A 9473-nucleotide genomic window follows, 5' to 3' on the forward strand; every position below is an offset into this window, starting at 1 on the left:
TGGATGGAATTACGTCGGCATCCGAACCAAAACACACTCAAAACGGCAAACGTGGAGCCCGACTGCCAATCCTGGGCTTACGTCGGCATCCGAGCCAAAACACGCTCAAAACGGCAAACGTGGAGCCCGACTGCCAATCCTGGGCTTACGTCGGCATCCGAGCCAAAACACGCACAAAACGGCAAACGTGGAGCCCGACTGCCAATCACTGGGCTTACATCGGCATCCGAACCCAAACACACAGTCAGATAACAAGGCAAACAAACCAACAAATAAATAAAAAGGCGCCCGGAGTGGTCTCGCACGACCACCTGCCTACATACCTCGTCTGGAACGAGGATCAGGGCGATGTAGTTCCCCTGAAAGGGAAGAAATAACATGCAAACTAGTAGGGAGTCGGGAACTCGAGCCTACAAGTCATCAAGCAAGCCAGAAGAGACGCCGAGACGTCAGGAGAAATGGCACACACAGACTAACAGGGAGTCGGGAACTCGAGCCTGATAGCTGGCAAACAAAACACACGCAAAAAAGAAAAGGGTGCCCGGAGTGGTCTCGCACGACCACCTGCCTACATACCTCGTCTGGCACGAGGATCAGGGCGATGTAGTTCCCCTGAAAGGGAAGAAATAACATGCAAACTAGTAGGGAGTCGGGAACTCGAGCCTACAAGTCATCAAGCAAGCCAGAAGAGACGCCGAGACGTCAGGAGAAATGGCACACACAGACTAACAGGGAGTCGGGAACTCGAGCCTGATAGCTGGCAAACAAAACACACGCAAAAAAGAAAAGGGTGCCCGGAGTGGTCTCGCACGACCACCTGCCTACATACCTCGTCTGGCACGAGGATCAGGGCGATGTAGTTCCCCTTAACAGGGGTGAAACTCTCCTAACCAGAGACAGAGGGGAAAACACGACACTAGGGAGCTGAGACTCGAGCCTAATGTTGTCATGCAAAGTCGCCCTAAGTCCAGGTTTCTATCCTACTTGCATAAGCAAACTAACCTAACCAGGAAAGAAGCTAGCACACAAGCATACAATCATATATCAACATTAAATGAGAACAGGCATCTCAAACAAACATGTCAATCAGATATCCACATAACACGCACTATAGCCAAACAAGGGGCTCAATCAATCAGGTTTGACTGCCTAAGCAATCGTCTGTACAGGCTATGTTTGCTCTTAACCTTGCCATTACGAGGCTAAGGTGAAGCAGATGATGGGATGAAGTGAGGATGAGACCTCACAGCTCTTATCCCTAACCAGGGAGAGCTGACAAATGAGCATGGGTCCAGAATAGGGGAACCCTTCTATACTCGATGACTCTGACTCAATGTGCACTGCACAAGATCTTGGGCTTTTGATCTCAATGCTACAACCATGTAATGGGAGCAAGGAGAAGACTCACTGAATAGTGGGGGACAGGTTGCTTGTCCCTACCTTCCACCAATTGCCTTCTTTGAAGGACTTTTCCTGCTTGGGCTTAAAATAAACATACACAAGCATTGCCTCTTAAGGAGGACTTCAGACAATTTGCCCGGCCCGGTAACAGCCGGGTCTCCAGACTACATGAAGTTTTAGGAAGTTACCTCAATGCAAGTTGCTTAAGCAAAGCCAAGCAAAGCAATAGTTCACAAGGAACTGAGCAACTAAAGTACCTGGAAACAATCCAACACAGTCAGTATTCAATCAGACAAATTGTACAGCAAACAATCAAACAGTTTAAACAATACAACACAAAGCAAGCTCAAGGCTTAAGCCCAAGCTCCAACACCTACAAAACAATGTTATGTTAGTGTACAAACATCCACAACATCAATTAAAATCAACTTGTATCATTCTCCATGTACATTATGCTTTTGATCCTGAAAAATCAAGCAAATATTAGCAACTAGACCACTAGGCCAAGCCTAGGGTCCAAAAGCAAGAAAAAACTCAAAACAGCAAGGTATTCATCAACCAACATCAAATTAACATCAAACAAGAGCAAACATCATTGGTCTCATGTTTATATCATCCATCATGTTCAATTCATGCACAAACAACACAAAATGAGGTCAAAAGAAACATCAAACATGCAAACAGAATTATTGCATTCAAATCCATACCAATACACATCCAAAAATTCTCAAATTAATTACACCTAAACAGGGGGCAATCAAGGTCTACCATGTCAAATTTGAGCTCAATTGGGCAAATAGAACCATGTCAATGAAAATCAACAAAAACAGTTACAATTTCATGCTTCAAACCACAACATCAATGCATACATCCACTTCAAAAATTCATAACTCAATGAAAACAATAAAGAAATGGATGAGACCAAAACAGGGAGGTCACAACATGTGTCTAGTTCATGCATATCAAATTTCATGGCCATACAATACAATATGAGGATTTCCCAATCAATCTACCAACATGTATCACATGAGCTTGCAATTTCAACAACCAGAAATGAAAAATCAAGATTAAATTGAAAATACAGTGAAAAATCCTACAAAAATTCATCAAGCATCCTAGCATGTCAACCAATCATCATGCAAAATTTCATTCAATTCTAACATGTATAGGTCACTCAAAAAAATCCTGCAAGTTGACATAATGAGGTGTGACACAAATTGTCACACCTAAGTTCCAGAATTTGCTGCTCTCTAACCAGGTATCCAAAATTCATGAAATTTACATATAAATAATCCTCAATGAGTCAAGAACCACCACAAAAATTTTCAGCCATTTATTTTATGATATGAGTATTTCATGATCAAATTGCCAAAATGTATCAAAATGTGACATACATTAGAAAAGCCTATGCCAAATAAAATATTTGCCAAGCACAACTTTGACCAATAGGTCAAAAAAATCCTACACAAGTCAACAAAACCATAGAAAAAATTTCCATAATTTTAGGATTTTTTGCTATTTTTTCTGAATTTTTAAAGATGCTAATGATTAATTAAGATTTAATTAAAATAACAGTGGTATTTTTGTAAATTCTGGTGGCGGGAGCGGGAAACGCCAGATTTAAATTTTCAAACTGCTTTTTGGATCAAACAGCATGGTATCATCGTCTTCAACATCAATATTTTCCAGAAATTGAAAAAAATGAAGAACATCAAAAGTTAACGAAAATTGGCGTGGCTATATCCGTTGGATTCGTCTTCTCAAGCACATTCCAAATATCCATTCAATTCATCCTAAAAGTTCCTAAAACTCAAGAATGGAACGAGTTAGGGTTTGGATATGAAACTTTAATTCCAGATTTCTCCTCCTATGGTTAATCATTTTCTAAACCACAAGCAGCTTTAGAACCTACGTCTCATGCTCTTTCTAACGCATATAAGCATTAAGAGAATCGTGACGGTCGAAAATTCACATACCTGGAATGGCAGCCACGAAATCAGTGCTCTTTGAGCTTTTCTTCCTCAAACAGATGCAGGAAAGAGATCGAGAAGGTGATTGATGCGCTCAACTCCACTTGCCTTGGCTTCTATCGCTCAAAATCCGATTTCACCATTGATGGAGCTTCTTGGAACAGCCATGATTCGAAGCTTGATTGATGATGAGAGGCAAAAACAGTCCTAGCACATGATGATACAAGTTCAAAGCAAAAAGAATTTCGAGATTTGGTTCAAGATTGAGGAAGATTGATGAAGTTTGGTTTTTGGAGTGTTCTTGAGATTTTGATGAATTTGAGAGAATGTGAGAGGTTTTCAGATCCAATTTGGGGAAATGTGTTTTTCTGTTATGATTATGAAATGATTTAGAATTTATATGGATGCTTAATCCTCCACTAATCCACTTAATTAGTTAAATGGTAATGTTAAGTGAAAGTGCAATTTCCTTCAATTTGGCCAAAATGCCCTCTCTCCAAATCAGTTCATGTAGCAGCTCAATTTTGGTTCCAACAAGTCCAAAATGTCATATGCAATGTGTAGAAACAAGTTTCATTTCAATTGGATGCCTATTCTTGAATTTCACTATGTGGTAGAAAAAAGTCCAATTTTGCATTTCCATTCTTCGAGCCAAAACTCAAATTATGAGGCCTAGCCATGAAATGAATATTCAAACATACTTAAAATGCCATTCCTGAGGTGTTGGAAAAAGTCCCATTCAAAAATTCTAATTATTTTGACATTTGGACGATTTTGCCCCTGGTCCAATTCAGCTGTCCAGTTGAAAAGTGACTTTTTGCCTTGGCCATTTTTGAACAAATCCAATGATGCACCCTCAAAGTACATGTCAAATGGAGTTTGTGCATATAAAGAACTTGCAATTTGGACAAACCATGTGGAAGTTATGGCCTCCTGATTACGGTCTTTTCTGAAATTCACTGAGCCATATCTTGCAAACCACACATTGGATTTTCAAGTTCTTGGACTTTTTGGAAAGGTGAGAACAAGATCTACATCTGTCATGTTGAACAATTTTTCATTTGAAGCTTCCTTGGACTTCTGTTTTTGAGGTCAAAAACTTTCCATTTTTGGAAACTTCAGCTACAAGTCACTTTCTATTTTTGGCAGTTTTTGTCCTGACTTGATTTTCTTCATTTTTAAGCTTTGCAATGTCAAATAACACTTGTTCCAACATGAATGAAGTGTGTCTAACTTGTTTCCACCTCCAAATCCATCAGATCATGTACAGTTGACCACAGTTGACTTTTCATCTGATAGATGAATCTGGCAATGCATAGATCACATTGAACCCCAATCTTCAACTGAAATGGCTCAAGGGTGAAACCCTAGCCTCAATAAGCACAATATAATCACAAAATGAACCTCATCTCCATCTCAAACCCCATCTCCTGATCCAGCCCTGCTTGGCCCAATACAACTGATTAGGGTTGACCAGTGGTCAAAACCCTAATCTCAAGGAATCTTCTTCAATCTTCTGATGACATCCCACCATGATGATAATGATGTATCAATTCAATCAACATGAAGACCAATACCCTTGAGAATCATGAAACCCTAATTCACAGTCCAATCCTCAGATGGCCATGATCAGTCAATAAAACCCTAGGCTTGCACCTTTGAACTTCCTCATCTCCTGATCAAGACTTGGGAAGATGGCTTGCACTATGTAACCACATGTTATGCAATATGAAATGCCTAATGCCCTAAAATGATATGCAAATATGTTAATGCTAGTCCCAAGAGAGGAGGGCAAATTTTGAGGTGTTACACTATTATTTATTGTTTTTATGATAAATAATAAATTTGGATTTATATACACTACGACAACCCCAATGAATGTCACAATACATATATTGATAGAAATCACGAAAGTGTTTAATAACTGTAACACAACCGAGATTGTTATTTAAAATATTTTAGTCTACATAGAGCAACACTTGTAAATTGTGAGTAACACTTTATTTTTCTAGCCATAGAATATTGGTGTTCATCAAGATTTTCTCTACTTTGATTTGTTAAATAATTGGTATTAATCATTGAAGCAAGAAATATTAGTGTTTATCAATATTCTCTCTAATTTAATTTGTCTAACTATTGGTGTTTATCATTGAAGCAAGAAGTATTGGTGTTCATTCTTGGTGTATATCTAGCATCACTACGCCAAAAAGGTTTTTTAACAGCGCATCTTAGACAGCGCTTTTAAAAGAAAGCGCTGTCTAAGGTTAAAATAAAAATAAAACACGGAAAATGTTCTAAAAAAATAATGAAAGCGCTGTCTAAGGGGGGGTCTTAGACAGCGCTTTTAGAAAGCGCTGTCTAAGACCCCCCCCTAGACAGCGCTTTTAGAAAGCGCTTTTAAATATAGACCTTAGTCAGCGCTTTTGAGAAAGCGTTGTTTAAAGTCTTTCAATTAAAAAATAAAATAAATTAGGAAGAGTATCCCTAAAAACTTTCCCACCTTAGAAATTAGAAATTCCCTCCAAGTTTGTCATATAGGGTTTGTCCGGGGTTTTGCTATTCGCATTCAGCATCACAGCATGGCATCGTCATCCTCAAGCAACAGCGCAAACTACGACGTACCGTGGGTTGAGAAGTACCGACCCAGCAAGGTCGTCGACATCGTCGGCAATGAAGACGCCGTCTCCCGGCTCCAAGTCATCGCTCGTGACGGCAACATGCCCAACCTCATTTTATCAGTAAACCACTCATCCCCACTCTTCAATTCATCACACTCACTCATTCGTTTTCTCTCACTCTTTAGTTTTTCACTGTGCCCTAATTCCCAATTTTGTTATTGTCATTTTTTAGGGTCCTCCTGGAACTGGAAAAACCACTAGCATCCTCGCACTTGCGCACGAGCTTCTCGGTCCCAATTACAGAGAAGTTGTTCTTGAACTAAATGCTTCAGATGATAGGTATCGAATTTTCCCCTTATTGCACATGAAATAATGATGTTACAGTGTTTAACCAAGCTATTCACATTTTTTTTGCTGCTGTAGAGGAATAGATGTTGTGAGGAACAAGATCAAGATGTTTGCTCAAAAGAAAGTAACACTTCCTCCAGGCCGACACAAAGTTGTTATACTCGATGAAGCTGACAGGTCTATTTTATATTTTGGCGGTGATTTAATTCAATTAATGTTCTTACTTTATTCATTATTGTTTTCATTGGATTTTAGTTTTGTTGTAACATTTTTTTTTGGACTCGAATCAGTATGACATCTGGAGCACAACAAGCTTTAAGAAGGACGATGGAGATATATTCTAATTCTACTCGTTTCACGCTTGCTTGCAATACATCGTCTAAGATTATTGAGCCGATTCAGAGTAGGTGTGCAATTGTGAGATTTTCGCGACTATCTGATCAAGAGATACTTGGTCGTCTCATGGTTGTGGTTCAAGCTGAGAAGGTACCTCAACTTTTTATTTGTGTTGAATTACGGAATATTCTTGTTTGTTTGAGGAATATATGCATATGAATCGCCAATGTTATACCAGTCTAAAGTTTTTCCATGGCCTGAATTCTGACGATTTTATGGCTTATGAGGGATTTAGGATGTCTGACCTCCTGTACTATACTTTAAAGGTTTGTTTACTTGCAAAGATTTATCTGGCTAGCTATAACAGTTTACCTACTGTAAAGAGGCATTTCAGAATTGCCTTTTTAAAGTAAATACAAAAGTTCAAAATGTTTAGTAGTATTTGACCAGCTTCTTTTTCATCCTTTTGAGCTAGATTATGTGATGTCTAGTTTATTATCTATTTTTGCACGTGTAAATAGTAACTAAATTTTGTAAGGTGCATATGTTAGAACCCCAAATGAGAATTCTGGGCCAAATGGACCGTTACACAACAACCCTAAACCTAATATGCAGTGGGTTGAAGCTTGAAGAATAGGAAAGGGGAGAGTGGGATTGTCCGTGTGGCAGACAGTGTTGTTGATGGCGGTCCATGACGGAGAGGCAAAATCCTGCCATACCGGTCACTTTGCGGTGCCGTTATTGCGGAAAAACCTGCAATAGCAGCCGATATTTACCATTTTGGCGAGCCCAAAAACCGCCACGTAAATCCGCCATAGCGGCCATGGTGGGGAAATTTGATAACACTGGTGGCAGAGAGAGAAAGAGAGAGGCTAATGATGTAGTGGAATTCTGTTATAGGTGTGCTGAGTAGAGAGAGAGAGGCATGAAGAAAATTACTCAGCTGTTAAGGCAAGAGAGCATTGGTTTTCTGAAGGAGCATAGCTCTGTGGACAATAGGATCATTCTATTGATTTTCCTCTGATTTATAGAAATGATACACACTTGTTTTCCATTACTACTATATTTTCTTCCATTTACTGTTTCTGTAATCCGGGTTCACATCAAACTGGTATGACCTGCCGGATTCTTGAGGGGATCATCACTTTACAGGATCAAATACTAACACCAAAGTGGAAGCAGTATTAGATGCTCTAGAAAAGCAAATGATTGGCATCAGAATAGCTTAGAGAGAGATGCAGATGAAGCAAAATGAAAATAATGAGAACTTGGTCGCTGTGATTAAGGGTGTGTTTGTTTAATGGAATAAAATTATAATCCTGGGAATATGATTTCTAGGAATGTTATTTCCAGGAACTTTATTCCTCTCAATGTGTTTGACTAATGAATAAAGTTGCTAGGAATATTTTTAGGTTTGACTTAAATTGAATTTTAAAAATTAAAAATTAGAAAAGAAATGTGTTAAAATAATATTAGGTGTCAAATCAGGTGTGTATGTTGAGAATCTTACAGAGAATCAAGTGTCTACAATGGAGGATGTTACTCAGTAAGAAGTACACGGAAACATACGATTGTGATCGAGTTGAAGAGATTGTAGACGCACATGGTTGCTTTGATTATAAGTTATATCTGATAATGCATGATTTCTTTATTTTTTTGTTTTCAATTGCTTTGATTATAAGTTATATCTGATAATGCATGATTTCGTTATATTTTTGTTTTCAATTGCTTTGATTATAAGTTATACCTGATAATGCATGATTTCTTTATTTTTTGTTTTCAATTGCTTTGATTATAAGTTATATTTGATATTTGATGGTTTCCTTGGTTTATTACAGGTTAGACATGGCTGATGACCAACATGAGGAAGTTAGTAAAAAAGTATCCGCGGAAGAAGAAATTCGAAGAGGCATCACAATAATGAGAAGGGTGGTCCAAGGAAGATCTCGAGGCATCATACTAGATGTCTATTGGAGCAACCAGGGACAGCTTATAGAACCTAATGGGCTCCTAGTAATCGGGAGCTTCATGCAAGATTGGAAGCCATGCAAGCTGAGCTTGATGCATTGAGGAGAGAAAGAGAGGCTAGCGCCTCAACAGTATACAGAGATGCTTCGGACAAAGACAGTATCAACTGTACCTTTCAGCCGAACATCCAGAGGTAATTACATATAATTGTCTTAAATTGAACTATTTGCTTAAATTATGTATTTGACATATATACACATTAACGATTTCTTGTTATTATTGGTTTTATATACGGATCCTCATGGACAATAAAGATGCGGAGAAGTTGTTTTTTATACCGTTTAATACCGGGTTAGCATTTCATTCTAAATTCATCTATTATAATTATTTTCCAAGTTACCATCTAACATTTGCCTAATCATTACAGTGGACATTGGTTGTTGCTCGCAATCAATCCTATCCGAGAAATTGTGTATTATCTTGACTCGTTAGGAAATGATTGGACAACATACCCGGATATGAAGGTCCTAATTGACACGTAAGTGAGAATGTTCAAAACACGCTCACGTCGGCATCCGAGCCAAAACACGCTCAAAACGGCAAACGTGGAGCCCGACTGCCAATCCTGGGCTTACGTCGGCATCCGAGCCAAAACACGCACAAAACGGCAAACGTGGAGCCCGACTGCCAATCACTGGGCTTACGTCGGCATCCGAACCCAAACACACAGTCAGATAACAAGGCAAACAAACCAACAAATAAATAAAAAGGCGCCCGGAGTGGTCTCGCACGACCACCTGCCTACATACCTCGTCTGGAACGAGGATCAGGG

The 9473-nt window shown here is 39.0% G+C and overlaps 1 protein-coding gene across 1 annotated transcript; it reads left to right on the forward strand.

Moving 5' to 3' along the window:
* The first annotated feature begins 5874 nt into the window (after nt 1-5874).
* On the forward strand, nt 5875-8069 carry LOC127112033 (replication factor C subunit 2). Its single transcript, XM_051046230.1, has 4 exons — nt 5875-6109; nt 6222-6328; nt 6413-6514; nt 6628-8069. The coding sequence occupies exons 1-4, from the start codon at nt 5951-5953 to the stop codon at nt 6890-6892; spliced, it is 633 nt and encodes a 210-aa protein (XP_050902187.1). The 5' UTR covers nt 5875-5950; the 3' UTR covers nt 6893-8069.
* The last annotated feature ends 1404 nt before the right edge of the window (nt 8070-9473 follow it).

Source organism: Lathyrus oleraceus, unplaced genomic scaffold (genome assembly GCF_024323335.1).
Source record: "Lathyrus oleraceus cultivar Zhongwan6 unplaced genomic scaffold, CAAS_Psat_ZW6_1.0 chrUn0016, whole genome shotgun sequence".
Taxonomy (NCBI): Eukaryota; Viridiplantae; Streptophyta; class Magnoliopsida; order Fabales; family Fabaceae; genus Lathyrus; species Lathyrus oleraceus.